General features: G+C 42.2%; 1 protein-coding gene across 1 annotated transcript in view; it reads right to left on the bottom strand.

Annotated features, from left to right (window-relative positions):
• Positions 1-11,726, bottom strand: part of STK39 (serine/threonine kinase 39) — a 179,206-nt gene extending 167,480 nt beyond the window's left edge. The window contains exon 1 of the mRNA XM_075000805.1: positions 11,448-11,726. Within this exon, the coding sequence (XP_074856906.1) occupies positions 11,448-11,586 (139 nt within the window). The 5' untranslated portion in view covers positions 11,587-11,726. The remainder of the gene's footprint in view (positions 1-11,447) is intronic.
• Positions 11,727-16,702: the final 4,976 nt, after the last annotated feature.

Below are 16,702 nucleotides of genomic sequence, written 5' to 3'. Positions count from 1 at the left end.
AGGGAAAAAGGACCAAGCTGCAGAATTAATACAACACATGGCCTTTGAAGGACAAGGTTCTAATCAGATCTTTGCAGCATTTGTGCCTACATCTAGCACTGATTTTAAAGCTTCAGGCTGCTGCTTCACTACCATTGTCCCATTGGAGGGGACACTTATGAAGCAAGTCAAAACAGGCTAATGAGGTGCTGGCATGCATATTCAGCACCTCATTAGCATAATGGCAGCCATGTGAACAAACTTCAAATTTCAGACTGACAGTGAAGACGGGGGTAGCTTTGAAATACGCATCCTGCTTTGACATTCCCTTACTCTGATCTAGCTCTGAGAGGAAGAAGGGGATTTTGAAATGTGCGGGGCGCTTTCGAAAAGGACCCCTGTGTAGCCGTGCCAAGCCACACACATTCAAAAGCAGTGCTTTCAAAGCACCAGGGCAAGAAACATCCTAATGCTACTGAGACATTGAACATTCAATCAGTGCCTCACTAGTAATTCTTCGATATGGCCATTAGCATGGCCATTTCGAAGTTTTGTCTTAGCATAGACACAGCCTAAAGGTCTTATTGTGCCTAGCCAGTTGAACCACACTGGAGAACAAGTGCAAAATATCACATGCTTATGCAGTCAGGGACATAACAGAAGGGTTTTCTACTGAAACCAGTAGAACTCTATGTCTACCAGCCCCCATTTCTCAAGCTGTCAAATTACAGATTCTTTAAAAAGTTGTACAGAAAGGCCCACCCTAGAAATAAGCTTTTGGGAGAGTTACAGCAGCATCATAAACACAGAAGAAATACGATGCTGATGTAATCACTAGACATGTTTTCCAAGCCTCCCTTCAGTTTGGAACTAAACATTTTAAAACAATTACAGCTGCACAGAAACATCAATGTAGTATTTTCTGAGTCTTCTGTTACTGCTGAGGGTGTCAAACTAACAATAATAAATAAAGGATATGATTGTAGTGTAGACACAATCAGCCCCAGCAGGTGTACACCAGTAGACTCAGGTTCATTTGTAGCCCAGGCTCTGAGGAGTGAGGAAGGCTCCCAGAACCTGAGCTTCAGCCTGAGCCCAAACCCCTCAACCCTGAGGTCAGTGAGCTTGAGCCAGCTGATACAGGCCAGTCACCCATATTCAACAGAAGGGAGTGATATTGCTGCTGACTTGACACCAATGTTAATATTCTGAGATGTTGAAGTACAAATCAAGCTCCCACCACTACGGTTAGGTTTTATATTATATATGAAAAAAGAAACAAACACCATACACACACACACAAAGGACATTAGCAACAAATTACCTCTTACAATGATACCCAGAATACTAAAACAAAAAAGGAGGAAACAAATGAAACTTGTAGGCATTCTTCTAACAATTAAAAGTGAGAGGAAAGTGAGAACAGTTTCTTTGCTAAATTGCCCTGAAGTATCAAGGCATTTCTGTCTAATGTCAGAAAGAGGAGCAGGTATGTTGTACAGCAATACACAACAGTAGGTATCTAATCACAAATTTGGCATAAAGTTTTTTTCAAGATGCAGATGGAAAGAAATTAGGGAAAGCATCTATTTGTAGCATGGGACTTTGGGAACCTAGACCCCAGGGAGCTATAATTAACACTATTATTGCTGGTAAAGAGGACCTTGCACAGAACTAGTTATGGGAGAGAAATCGTGAGCTTTGCCTAGTTTTTCCTTACAACACAGGAAGCAATCCCCATAAATTAAAATATCACTGTCCATCATGCAATATACAAACCCTACACTTTTCTGGCCTATTAAACGACAGCAGCATATTTTATGCCCTATCGTAAAATAGATGCAGACACATATACACACACTGCTTGAAGCTATACTAAGTTTCTGCTGCATCCAAACTGCATCAGCCTCAACTTTGAGCCAAATGTATGAGCTCTAAAGTTAAGATGAATGAATAAAGCTCCACCATACAACCAAACGTGACCAGAGCCACAACCAAACCCCCCATAATGCACATATGACACCATCCACAGTAGCCATGATCAGAAAAAAGATTGCTCACTACTACTTCTCTACTTCCTGTCTCCTTTTAGGTGTACTATGTAGTGCCTCACTTGGGGCACATCTGTGTCCATACTAAACACCCTGCACAATCTCACCTCTGATCAGAAATCCCACAAGTCAATGATCCACAGAGTTTGAAAAATAGTCTAATGAAGTGAGTCAATTTGATGATAAAATAATTAATCAATGCTAATTTATCATACTAGGCTTTCATAAGTCCATTGACTAGCTAAGTTAGGTCAAACATCTAGAGACCAAAAGTTAGCAATATTAGTCTCGCCCCTCCTGGTTCTATGAAAAATTATCAATTCACTAATGCGAGTAATAAAAAGATGTTAAGGCACCTTTGAAAAACAGCCTTTAAAAAGGTATGCCACTGCCAGCACATCGTGAATATTTTTCTAAGGGCAAACATACGAAGAAGCACCCTAAAGATTCTCCAAGCTTTACTGTACTTGTCAATGTACTAAGAATTTTGTCAGGAGTACTGTTTTCCAAGTAATCCAGAAGCAATGGAGCTCCATGATCCCAGAAGAAGTTGGTTTTAGATCATTTTCTGCTTCAAAGAGGAGGAGGGAGCGACACATGGAGAGAAATACTTAAACTTCACCAAACTCTGCACCAGACTCTAGAAGCTCTCTGCCTTATTTGAAGTCAGACTGGAGAAAGTGCACCCTTTTCTACCACTATGAATCTCTGGGCTCCACCCCCACTGTCTCCCTGAGTCTGTCTATGTCTCCACTGGATTCTCCCCTTCATTATCAATTGCCTCTCAGGAACAGACTTCTCAGCAGGCTCTGCTTATATCTAGTTTCCTGTCACCTGCTTCTCTCTCGCTCTCTCAAGGGACAGCTCCCTGCTCTGTCCCCTCCTACTGCAATTGTCTGTAGTGTTTCAGGAGAGCTGGTAGGCAGTATGGAGAGGGACCTACCACATAATCCCAGGACAGGCTGGGGGAGCAGAGGGAAGAGAATACCCAACTATATGATCAAAATACATCATACAAAAGATACAGGTAAGCCTTGCTTGACTGAACAAAACGGACTAGGATATCTGCTCATTTCAATCTTTGGGCTGTAAGCACCAACAGATACACCCATGTAAGTCTGAAACCTATCATGCAGGACTCAGAAATACAGACTTAGTTTAGGCAAGTATATTACAGTAACTATCAACTATCCATTATTTTACAGCTCTAAAAAGTGCTTTATGTTGTGCTCTTCTGACTTGCAACAGGAGATGCACGCCAAAGACAGCCTTAAAGCAGTTTTTTGCTCAGCTATTTGACATCAACCCCACATTATTTGCCATCTTACCCCAGGCAGCACAGATGTCTTACCTAAAAGCCACAACCATGGCAGATTAGTCTAATGCAGGATAGAACAGTCTTGGCACACTAAACAATACCATTTTCCAGAAGATCACCATACACCAGCACCCTGAAACCTCAAAGAAAATAAAATCAAACGCAATGGAACGGTCTATGTACCAGTTTTCTAGCCAGTGCAATAAACCGTACTTTAAACATTTCCTCTTAGCAAGCAGTAAATGTATTTCTCTCTACAAAATGTATGTTTTTAATTAAACAAGTTTCCAGCTTTTCTGGATAGGCAAGATTCACTTCCAAAAGTTAAACCAAAAGGGTAAAACAATGCCATCATTATCTTCCTATTCCTGCAAGCAGACTGCATTCTGGCTTCTTTACTGCTCATAGGTTTCTTCATTAAGGTCACCAACTTTCCCAACCAGATGGGCTAGACACCTTTTGCAGCAATGGCATCCAGTTGGGAAAGCTGGTGAACTTCTATGCCTCCCGGAAGTTTTGATGGTCACCCTGGACAACTGCTGTGAAAAAGAGTCAGGCTTAAGTACAGTAAACCCTCGAGTTACAAGGGGATTGCATTTCCGAAATCCCAGCATAACTCGAATTTTCATGCAATTCAAGGGGAGACAGGAACCAGGCCCTGGACTTGCAGGAACTGGGAAACTGACCAGCCCAGCAGGACAGGTCTGTTTCCTGTTTCCCCAGAGTGGCAGAGAGCTGGGAATCAGGGCACAGCATGGTTCCTGTCTCCCTACTGCTTGCGTGACTGGGTTTCCCTGGTCCCACAAGCGGCAGGGAGCTGGAATCAGGCAGCAGCCTGGCTCCAGGCTTCCCTCCACTTGGACAGAGGGGAAACTGAGAAAGGCAGCAGCCTTCGTCATTTTCCTGGCTCCAGCCAGTAGAGGGGAGCTGGGAGTTAGGGGCAGACTGGCTCCCGGCTCCCCTCTGTTCCTTGGAGCTAGGAAACTAAACCAGGGCTGCTGCCCTGCTCAGTTTCCTGGCTCTGCAAGCAGAGGGGAGCCAGTAGCCAGGCTCTCTGCCGCTCCAGAGACTGGGAAACCACTCCTGTCAGGGGCAGCAGTCTGATTCACAGCTGCTGCCCCGACAGAAGCCATTTCCTGATCCTGTGGGGGTGGCAGTTGAATTAACCTGAGACATGCACAACTTGATTGCATGTATCTCGAGTGTTTACTGTACACAAAAAGCCTGGGAAACTGAGAATTTATTTAAAATGTGACTTTAAAAAACAAACAAAGATATTTTAACTACTTTAATCAGCAGCTATTCAGTTCTAAAGAATCTGCAGGCTAAGACATCAACACCCTCCAATATCAAATACCAATAGTCACACTGCAGAGGGGTTACAGCCAACATTAAACCACGGAGTAGGGTTTCTGAGTCAGTGCCACACACAGAGCTGTGACACAGCAATGCCTGCTCTGGCATCTGCAATAGACACCTGCTTCTGCCCTTGTGCAATGAGCTTACTTCCACTGAGTAAGAGTGTGGCCAGTCCTAACTTCCAAGAGTTTCTGGTTCCAGTGGGGAAGCAAACTTTGGATCAATGCAATTAGTCTGCTGGGCCTACTAGTTCCCTGGGCAACTGCCTCTCCAGTACAAAAATCATAGATTAGTAGAACAAATTCCATTAGAACTCTTCTAGGTCCTTAAAGTAGGTCCTCTTCAAGCATCATTGTATGGCATATTTGCAAAAGTTAGAATATTATCCTTGGAATCTGTAACACAAGAACCCAAAACAGACTGCTCTCTAGAAGAGAGGAACAACTCACCACACTTAAATCTAGGCTAGCTGCAAACTGACTCTCCTAGGCCCTCTTTGCATGCTTCCCTAGATGCCCATAGCCTGCAATCCGGACCAGGGTAAAACTGTGGAAATATAAATTTTACCATTTCAGTATGATTGTCAAACAATAGAGCTTTTTCTAATACTCAGAAGAGTACCTACTCTTTACTCCCAAACCTCTTGTACTCCCAACACTACCCTGCACAGCAGCCTCTCTTGAAGCACATAACATCTGGCTCCCCTCAGCACCTAGACTGTTCTGGTCTCTGAGCTACTGCATGTCAGGTTCCAGAAACCCTCGGGAATGAGTGATAAAGCAGCAAGGGAGTTGGCTGAGTGTAAAAAGGTTGTGCAGTAATTTGGATGGAGGGACAAACTGGAGCATACAATTCTCTGTAAATTATCACTACACAGCACCAACAACATATTATATGATTGACTTTTGAGTTTATTAAGAGAGTTAGATTAGTTTGAAGATTACAAGGTATACAAAGTTTGTTTTTACCACTACTAATAAATATGTACCAAATCCAAGTTTCTAAGTTTGTTATCCGCTTCTTCAGCACTCATTCTGAGCTATTTTCATGTCCTTCAGTTTCCTGGTGTGGAGATGGTCAGGTTTAACAAGTTCGTTTGAACTGGAAGGGGCTGCCACCTTCAGATAGTGTAACAGACTAAAACCAATTGCAAAAGTTTGCTAACTAATGTCGAAATTGATAACCTCATCAGTTACAAAACCCACAACTTAGACATAAGATGAGAAATGACAACAAAGAACTAGTCTGAAATTCATTTTTTCTATACAGTTACCATTGGTTAATATCCAAAACAGTTATACCAAGACGACTTTCAATTGCCTAGAACCCTAGATGACCATATAACTACCAAATTATGAAGAAATGCAAGTTTCATCACAATGTAACCGCTTTGATGACTCATTAATTTTAGTCTCTCTGCTGTACTATGTATTTGCTATTTTAAGACTAGAGAAATAGAACTGTTAAATGGGAAGTTGTCAATTGACAAATTTTTAAACAGTATTTAACATTTTGAGAAACGTGTAGCTTAAAAGAAATGGTCATGACTAGCAAGTAAGTTACATATGTAGACTTCACTGCAGGCAGATAGTGGCATTAGTGTGTGTACATTTATGTATGTATATGTTTTCCTATTTAAAAGTGCATTGTTTAATATTTTAGTGGTGAAAGTACACTACTTGATTTGGATCAGAGTTCAGTCTGTAGTTGGACAGGCATTTCTTTATAATTAACGATAACATTTCTAAGGACAGAAGAATTCTAAACACTATAAATATTACCACTACCACCTGGTTCTCAAATAATGCAGTTTCCTAAATGTTCTACAACTTATGTACTTAAACAGCCTCTTTCAACAGCTAGTGTCAAGATCTACCCAGGCTTCCACGGCTGCAGTATAACGTTTTGTTGAGCAGATTGGAAGTGGCTAGAGAGTTTTTGTTTTTACCAATTCAAAAGAAAACCTTTGAATGCTCACTCAGGTTAAACACAAGTTTTTTACGGCATTCTGGTAATCAGTGATACTATACTCTCCTAGTTATAGGGACAATGGGAAAAATGCACTGCAATTCCAGCCACAACGATCGAAAATGTTTCCTGCTCCATTATAAGACAGCAAAAATCTGCAGTCACAACTCAACTTGTGTGTGTGTCTAACACTAAGCTAATGAAGATCCCCACTAGGTCAAATCTCCAGAAGTGCTCATTCTTTCTAAGCTAAAACAAGCCACAAGAAATAGAATCTGAGTAAATGGCCCTGCTCTCCGTGAAGTTATTAGCCCAAGGGAGGGAGGGGAAAGCACGGAACAAAAGCCCTAACGTCGGTAGGAGCAGCGTTGTTCCTAAAACTACAATAAAAGTGGACAGGTTCTCCTAAAACATAAAACTGTTTGATGCAGAAGTCAGATTCCAGGAGTTTGAGGCAATTATCTATATTAAGGGTTGGGGGTGGGGGAAGTGTGAGAAGGCAAGTTAGGCCTAAGTTAAAATTTAACGTGAGAATTTTTAGAAATGATCTGTAATTTAAAATTTTTCAGTTCTCTTCAAACTCTGTAGACCCATTCCTTTCCTTTCAAAATAACTCTAATTTAGACAGACAACCACACCAAAGTTACAGGAGAAAATATGGCTCTACAAGGAATGGACGCTGGTGGCACTGCTAGCTGAGGTGGTATTGATGCTTCTATAACAGAATCTTCCATCCAAGGTTCTCAGAATGGCCAGTAAGTAGGTGAGAACTAGCTCTTCACTCTTAAATGAGTAAACTGAGGCACAGAATCGTACATAATTTGTTCAGAAGTATGCAGGAAATCTCACAATCAACATGTCATCCATTTGATTTAGGACTCAACACAACAGAACTAGAATTATGTACCATGTGATAGAAACAAATGGAAATCCAGTTAGCAGGTCTCAAAGTAAATTCCCTTGTATGGTAGAAAGGAAGATAATGTAGAAGTTTTGTGAAGCAACAGCAAATCAGATGTCTCATCATTTTATTCAAAGCCAATCCACAATAAAAAGATCCCAGCTTCATGATACTGAGTCTTACTTTTTCCCATTAAAGACAATTTGCTTACAATAGTAGCCTTTTTGTAAACCTCTAACTACACCGTTATTCCCTTCTGTTCCAAGAATCTGCATATCACATTTCAACATGTAAATCATCATCATAATAGGAATATGCAATGAAGGAGCTGACACAAACTTAGAAAAGGACATGTTGTTCAGTAAATTGAGAAAATTTGTTTATTTTTAAGGGTCCTAAAGGAAATAGTGCTTCTCATGTCTCAGTTACCAATTTTTCCCCTAATCAGCATTTGGCCTCCAGCTAGCCAAGTATATGATTGAGGAAAAACCATCATCTATTACACCTGCTATATAGAAACTCAAGGGCAGTTTTTAAATTGCCATGAGGGTAGGAACTGGTTTAAGAGCAAGCAAGGGGTTGCCTAAAAACAGTGGCACTATTTCCAGTTTTTCACCCTATAAGAACAGGATGGAAACCCTCATCAGTTATTAAAATCAAACATGACCAATGCCAAAAGTAGATTACTTTTCTGTCACAAATTAACACTGATATACCCCTTAAGGCAGTATATCCTAAAGTGTGGTACATGTACCACTGAGGATACTTGAAAAAATTTTAAAGGGGTATGTGGCAGAAAATAAGTTACTAACAATCACGATATAAGCACTAGGAGAGGAGGTACACCAAAAAGGCCATGTCCCAAAAGTGGTACACTAATGTTTTAAGTTTGGGAAACATTGTCTTAAGGCTTTACATATGGCCTACTGATAGAAGCTGACTTTAGCAACTTCAAGAAATATTCCATACAATAGAAACCTCCAAGTCTGTGCTAAAGAACACTGGTATATCTTTCTTCTTAAGAATCCCACTCAAATGCCTCACTATATTGTACTTTTCCTGCTTTAACTGGCAAAGGACTGTTAAGAACCTGATGGGATAGATTTTGTTCTATCCTGCTGATAGTTGTGTATACCTAACTCTATTCACCGGTGGAAAGTTTATTTTACTAAGTGGCAGGCCTCATGTTCATGAAGTGATTAAACTTTAAGAGCTGAAGTGATTAAATGCTGCTGACTGAGCAGAAGTCAACAGGCTTGGCAGTCAGGCTTTGGAACTGTATTATTTTCCCGTAGATACTAAGGAAGAGCTATACAAGGGCAACCCTACGTACACAAAGTTCATTAGACAATGTTACACAATATTACATTGAGCCCACAACTCTAAACTTATGTCCATATTTGCTCATTTGTATGGAACTTGTATGCAAAGTAGAAATTCCAGTATTCATTAGATCTTATTTTAGGCTTTTAAGGGATATCTGTGTAACTTAACACCAAAAACACCCAAAACCCACAACCAATACATTGCTGTATCTGAGACACTCTAGTTAAAAGACTATTTTACTGGGAAGACATATTCCTTGTGGAATTGAGAAAAAGTCATTGCGCCTAAACTACATGTAATGATAATTTAATAAAACTGGAGGAAACTAAGCACATCCAGGAAGGCAATCTACATCTTACTGGATCAGGCTCCAGTAGAACCCTACCTTGCCTTCCTTAGCAAGGAAGAAGTGATTCTTCAACAAACCAGGATGCAAATTTTCTTGGTCATTATAGGGGCTCTTTTGCAAACTTGGCTTAATCTAATTCTTGACTGCCGGCCCTCCCCCCCAAAACCCCTCTACTCTCTGATTTGCTCACCTTGATAATTTTTTTTTCTGATTTGTCAACCTTGATTACTATTTTTGGTTCTCTATGCCTTAAATATTTAGTCTGTTCTGGTATGGCTAGGGTCTGAAGAACTGCGTCTGTCCCATGATAGCTCACCTAATAAATTATTTTGTTAGTCTTTAAAGTGCTAATTTACTGCTATTTTTTGTTTTGCACAAGAAACGCGTTTCTCCAAAAAGAATGTCCCATCTTTGCAATTATAGGCACCTCAAACATTTGTATCAATATATAAATTATACTATTTAAAATGTATGGATGCTGTTAACTCTTTATACACGTTTTTTGAGAAGTAAACACTCCCCCACCTGCTGCCCTAATCTTCAGCCATTGTACAGCTATGCCAGAGGAAAACCACCATTACTTACAAACTAACTACGGATTCCCTAAGCAGATAAGGATTAGATTGAACACCTTCTCAGGCCTTTTCTGCAGCAGAAAGGACTGGTGGGTACAGTTTACAACCAAACACACCTAAATAGGGTGTACCTTACACCAGCAAAACAACTCTTTCTAGTCTAGTTTATTCTCATTCTCTTGCTATGCTAGGGCTTTTGGCACCCTTGCTATACCACAGTCACAAGTGAGAGTCCCCCCACCCCTTTGCCCTCCATTTAAGTTTTGCTGGCATAGACCAGGCCTTTGTTTTCTTCAGTCACTTAGTGCAGTTAAAGTGGAAGAAAGGGGAATAAATAGGGAGAAAATATGAGTAAAATAGAAGCAGACTGGAACATGAGTGTGCAGGGGTAAGTTATTACTCTTTGGCAATTACTCTTAGTTTCAGATTGTGGAAACTCAACAGCTGCAGAAACAAAGCGTAATGTACATGATTTACAATTCATTAAAAATGTGTAACAATAATGCTCAATATTAAAAATACCACTGATTACAAGAGCAATACAAAGCAAATTGCAGGAATTTGAGAAATTAGTTCCAGCCTAAATCTCAAGGAGTTAACTACTTCAATTTTGGACCTGGCCTTTAATTTTGGCATGTTTAAAAAAAACAGTATTTCTGAACAGCAATAATGAGCATCCTCCAGATGAAAAAAAAAAAAAAAAAAAAAAAAGTACAGCCTTCCATTATATGTATTTTTACCTGGACCAGATCATCTTAAATCTTGCAAAGTGGAGGGGAGGAAAACTAAATCAGCCACATTTTAACAGCAACTAACTGTTATGTGAACAGGCACAGCATACACTGTGTGTGTTTGGGGGAGGGTGTTAAACCTTAAACTGAACTGGAGGGTTTGCACCAATTAAATCAAACTATAATCTCAACAGCAGTTTCACTAAGAGCATAGTGTATAGAAGACAAGAGTGATGGGGAGGCTAAGAAGAGAAGATGGGGAAATACGAAAGTGATACTAAGGGGGCAAAGGGAAATGAAGACTTTAAGAAAAGGAAAACAACACAAACCGCAGATGGGGAGATTAACAACACTCCCCCCTTCCCCCCAAGTTAACCACCGGCGAAATGCAGACTAATCTGAAGCTAGAGGAAGAGAAGTGCACCGTTAGAGCAGAGATAGGGAAAGGCCAATGGTTAATTACAGCTCGCTGCTCGCCAGCTGACAGGGGAGGAGGAAAGATGCTTAGGGCGGCTCCCCCATCCCCTGGCCCACAGAAGGGCTGGGGCAGCTGCCCTGCGCTCTTTCCAAGAGCCACCCCCCCCCCCCACCGCGCGTGGGGACGCGCCCAGCCCCGGCTACACCCCATCCGTTCGTGGGGAAAACGGGGTCACGCCATGCCCCGCGGTACCCCCCCCCCCACCCGCGCGTGGGGACAGCGGGGCAGCCAGCCCAGCCCAGCCAGCGCCTCGGCAATAAAGTTTGCAGGCGCTGCAGTGCCGGGCGTACCCGCCGCAGCCACAGGAGCCTCCAGGCTGCGGAGAACAAACGCCGGTAGGCCCGGCTGCCGGCGCATCCCCGCCGCCTCCCGGCCGCCTCCCGGCCCGGCCGCACCTCCCAGCCCCACTGACCGATAACCTCCTGCAGCTCGTAGGCGTCCCTGCAGATGGGCCAGGCGGCTGGAGCGGCCGCGGGCGCGGGAGGCGGCGGCTGTTGCTGCTGCTGCTGCTGCTGCTGGAGGTGGACAGGCGAGTCGCTGGGCTCCGCCATGATGCTGACGGAGCGCACAGACACCGCACGACCTTCTCCAAACTTCCCTTCAGCGGCACCTTTAACCCCCGCTCGCTGGCGGCTCACGCTCCCTCCGGCAGCCGCGCGGCGGGGGGAGCAGGGGGCAGGGCGCCGGCGGGGAGGAGACGGGGCGGGGCGGGGCGGGGGAGACGCGGCTGCACCAGCCGGCCCCGGGCATGGTCCCTAACGCCTCGCGTCGCCGAGCAGCGGGGGGGGCAGGTCGCAGCCAGCCGGGCGCACCTGCCCGGGAGGGGCGGATCTCCGCTTGCTGCGATGTCCCTCCAGCCGGGGGCGGGCTCCTGCCGCGGTCCCGTAGATCCCTGCGGGAGGTGCTAGCTAGCATGATAATCCCAGCCAGGTTTCTCCCCGTCTGCTGCCATGCGGGGAGAGACTCCTCCAGTCTGTCGTGTAGACGAGCCTGCCCGCGGGGGGCAGCCGCTCTCTCGCTCGGCCTCTGCGTACGCGTGTGTATATTTTTAAAAGTGGTGCTAACTTTTAAGAGGCGGTATGGCTTTCCCTTCTCCATGCCCTGCTCTGCTCTGCTCGTGGCTGGGTTTGCACAGGGAGCCCTTCACTCTGGGACCATGGCCACTCTTCCGATTTTTTTTTTCTCCCCAGTCCTGTGGATTCTCTGGGTAGTCTCGGTCAAAGATGTGGTAAGAGATGTGAAGTTATTGCAAGCAGGCCCGGCTTCCCTTTCAGCGCATGAGCTCCACCCCCTCTGCAATTTTCGACCTCAAGAAGTCCTGTGGCACCTTATAGACTAACATATTTTGGAGCATAAGCTTTCGTGGGAAAAGACCCACTTTGTCAGATGCATCTGAGGAAGGTGGTCTGCTCGCAAAAGGTTATGCTCCAAAATATCTGTTAGTCTGTAAGGTGCCACAGGACTTCTTGTTTTTGAAGTACAGACTAACTTGGCTACCTCTGATAATTTTCAACCTGTGGGTATAGGCCTCCTGGGAGGTCTGCAGATTGTCCAAGGGGTCTGTGAAAGGCTGTTGTCACCACAGAGCACTGATTTTTCAACTTGTGATCCAGGATTCCCTGGGCAAAGAGGCCCACAGAATTGCCAGGCCCCTGGGCCAGGTGAGGGTTCCTGTGCTCCTAGAAGGGATGGGGGGTCAGGCAGAATGGGCATGCATAGTGGCTCGCCACCCCCACCTGCCTGAGAGCTCTGGCAGTGATTTAAATGGCCAAGGGCTCCAGCTGCCACTGAAGCATCGGGCGTTGGGCAGTTGTCCCTGTGCCTCCCCTCATTGTAGGTTGGCCTTTCCCTGAAGATCCATGGACTATGTCTAATATTTCCAAAGGGATCTGCACCTCCATTTAAAAACATATAGGGGGTCTGCAAATGAAAAACAGTTGAAAACCATTGTTATAATCTTGTTTGTGGGGAGTCCCATTGAAGTCACTGGACTCTGTAGGGCTTGCAAGAAAATAAAAGGTGCCTGTTAACCCCTGAAAACATCTACAAATGCTTAACATTAAGTATGTGAATATTCGTGTTGATATCAGGTAGTTTATTCATGTTCTTAAATTCAAGCATTTGCATTTATCTTTGCAGAACTAGGGCGTTTGGACTTCCTCAAAGGACCAAATTTACTGCAGGGGTAAGATCCTTTGAGGTGAATGGAACTGTGCCATGTTACATTAGTAGGTGAGCTCCGTCTATATTGTCAGTGAAGTAGCAGGTTTCTGTGCACTGCAGATAGATCATTCCTTGGCTGAACAGAATTTAGATTAGTACCAAGGAGATTTTAAATGATTTTGTTGTTCCATAGAAGTTAGTGGTGTAAGTCTTTTCCGCTTTGCTTTTTATTATACAAGAACAGAGATGACTGCAGAAAAGCAAAGTCACTGTGTGAGTTATGGAACTCTGCTACCTGTGATGTCACCAACATGGATTTTAACTCTTTTTTCTCTTTGTTGTACATTTCATAGATCTAATAGCAATGTTTACCTATTAATTCCCATTCTTGGCCCTAAATGACATGTACATATCACATTGTTTCTGCCATTCTTTAGTACATGTAAGGGTTTAAAAAAATAGGCTACTGCAGCTATGACTGAAAGTTTTTTTGAGTAGTAACAGGTCTGGCTATGGTCTGAAGAAGTGGGTCTGTCCCACGAAAGCTCACCTAATAAACTATTTTGCCAGTCTTTAAAGTGCTGCTTGACTGCTTTTTGTTTTTTTGAGTGTTCTTCAAATTAAATTGGAAAAATTTATCCGAGTGGGGAGAGTTTCAGGATCAATGTCTGTACTGATGAGAACTAAAAGAATATTAATTCCTAATATTAGTATGAAATTTAGAGTAGCAAAGATTAAAGCAATAATGAAAGAAACAAAAGAAGAAAAAACAGAATTGAATCAAGTAAAAAAAAAAAAAAAAACCCATGAACATTGCTGTATAGCTAATTGGAGGGAAGCTGTTTCGTTAGCAGAGTAAGAACACCTTGAAAAAGCATAGCAATTTGCTTGATTGTTAAATTATTTTATTGTCACAAAATTTCTGTTGGGAAATCTAAATGCTGAATGAAAGAGAGACTCCATATTGTGACATCTGAATTCTAGCACTTTGTAAATATGGAATTTGCACATTGATAATTTCTTCTCTCATCCTAATTCAGGCCAATTAAGCTCAAAATGGACACCCATTTCTGGAGTGCAGAATGGAAGCACTGAATATTTTTGCATTGCATTGATGCTCAAATTTCCTCTCTTAATTGACTTTTTGAAGAAATGTAGCTAAACTATTTCCTATATACACATTTGAAATTGTCTGAAACAAAATTAAGGTAGCAAAAATCGGAGGAGGAAGTACAAAATTCTCATGCTAATACCACAATATTCAGGTTAATGCCAAGACTTGTTAGTAAAGAAGACCTTTTTGCCAGCAGTAGCCTGAAAAAAAGAATAAGACCATAACTTTGTAGAGCAATCAATCAGCATGGAAAAAATGAGTTATTAGCTACTCAGTGGAGAAGAGCCAATTCTTCCATCTGTATTCAGATTTTTAAAAACAAAATATTATGAATTCTTGTACTGCTGCTGATACTGTGTCACTATTTCTGCTGAAACAATACTCAGTTTTACATCTGATGATATTATAGGACTCTTCCTTTCCAAGGTGCATAACTTACTTCTAGGAACCTAGAGCTCATAATATCTCTGCCATTTTATGAGATTAGCAGCTTTCATGAGGAAAACCTTTCAGAGCAGTGATTTTATGCACTATAAAACTTCTCAAAAATGTGCCATGTATGCTGGGGTACAACTCAAGTGCAAACTCCAAAGTCAAGCCAAATATGAAAGAGCGACAATGAGGCCTTGAAACTGTTGAGCTCTGCCACTTGAACAGCTGCCCTTGTTAAGTAGATCTCTCCCTGAGGGCGCAGCACCACACAGCACTAAAGACCTTCCTAATTTGTTGAAGGGTAAAAGGAGGCACATCTCCCAGAAGAGCCTTCAGACTTTTAAAAGGGAAGAGACCCCACCAACATATCTGCAAAAATGGGAGCTGCCAAGAAGGGGGATCCAAAAATCTATCTGGAACAGATTTATCTGCACTGAAGACAGGATCAAGTACCAGTGCAGGTGAAGGTTCAGGCTAGTTTATGCTGATGGTGAGTTTTGTTGTTGTTGTTGTTTTTAAACTTTTTTTTAGCCTTCCTACTGATAATCATAAAACAAGTCACTAGATGTGGAGTGGTGGTACACCCTTATAGACTGTAATGTGAAAAGAGGCCAACACTGTCCACTTTTGAAAATCCCACCCTACATGTTACATATTTGTTGCCTGATGATTAATCAACTTTGTTCTGAGAATTTTTGTTCTAAGGCCTATTTTACAGGTGACAAAGGTCATAGATGGGAAATAATATTAGTTCTGACTAGTATTTTTGGTGAGGATTAATAGACTATGGCTGTTACTTCTGATCCATTAGTTGTATAATTGACAATAAAAAACTACCGTATTAAAATTATTTATTTTTGGAACCTTAAATGAGTTATGGTAAATGAAACACTGTCATATGGAGAAACTGTCCTCCTGTCTTCAGTGAGACTTCTCACTTACATAAGAGCTTGCAGAACTGGGACAGTGCAGTATAGTTAATGGTCCTTACTAGTCTATAGGTGTTTACACTTTGCCAAGTCAGAAGATTTAAGTACACAGACTTCTTGGCACCAATATTACATGACAAAGGGAGTCCTAATGTGATACACTGACTGAGCCACTGATTGTACAAGGCACATTGAGCTATCCACTGGGTCTATGCAGAGCCTCAAAGAAATCAGTGGGTGTCTCCTTGGTCACTGGGGTTTTACTTACAGGATAATATTCATTACAGGATCAGGGTCTTACTGTGTGTGGTTTGCTATATCCAAGTGGGATCAGAACTTTCTTCCTTGACATTTAATGAATATTTTCATTGAATGTATTATTAATTACAGTATTTTTATTGTTTTGAGGCATGTAAGTGGAAGTAACTTAAATAGCTATAATTGTGTGCATATCCTACCTCCATAATATATAGGAGAAAACACCAAAGGAAAGATACAGGTATCTAAACTCTAAATATATATAGATCATTATGTAGCTAAAGATTATTTAGTGATAACTTTTAGCATTGCTGAATTACTAAATGGAAGACCAGGGGCTGGACACATGTTCTCTGGGAGTCCAAATATAGAAATAAAAATATTTTTTATTTCTGCTTTCCCTTTCAGAATGTAATGCTTCACTAATAAAAAGGTACGATAATCCAAAAGCAGGGGCCAGATTTCCCCTGATACAGTTTAACAATATCCTTGGCCAAAAGTCAACATAAACAAACAATTCAGAGTCTTATTTCCAGGACAGACTGCCCTGCTTTCTAGGCAGTAAGAGCTTTTCCATCTAGCTTATCTTGTCAGAGGGAAGAGTGTTCTTAACTGACTGGTTTAAGGTTAAGGAGACCACCTGCCCTGACTAGCAGAGGATCTGATGCTGCAAGATGCTGAGCACTGGCAGTTCCCAGGAGCTTCCTTTGGGGAAGGAAGGAAGGAATGAGTGTTTAACACCATGTATGATCAGTTTTGAAACTGCGTTGA

This window comes from Carettochelys insculpta, chromosome 8 (assembly GCF_033958435.1).
Source record: "Carettochelys insculpta isolate YL-2023 chromosome 8, ASM3395843v1, whole genome shotgun sequence".
In the NCBI taxonomy this organism is placed as follows: Eukaryota; Metazoa; Chordata; order Testudines; family Carettochelyidae; genus Carettochelys; species Carettochelys insculpta.
This window is presented reverse-complemented; position numbering and strand designations above follow the sequence as displayed.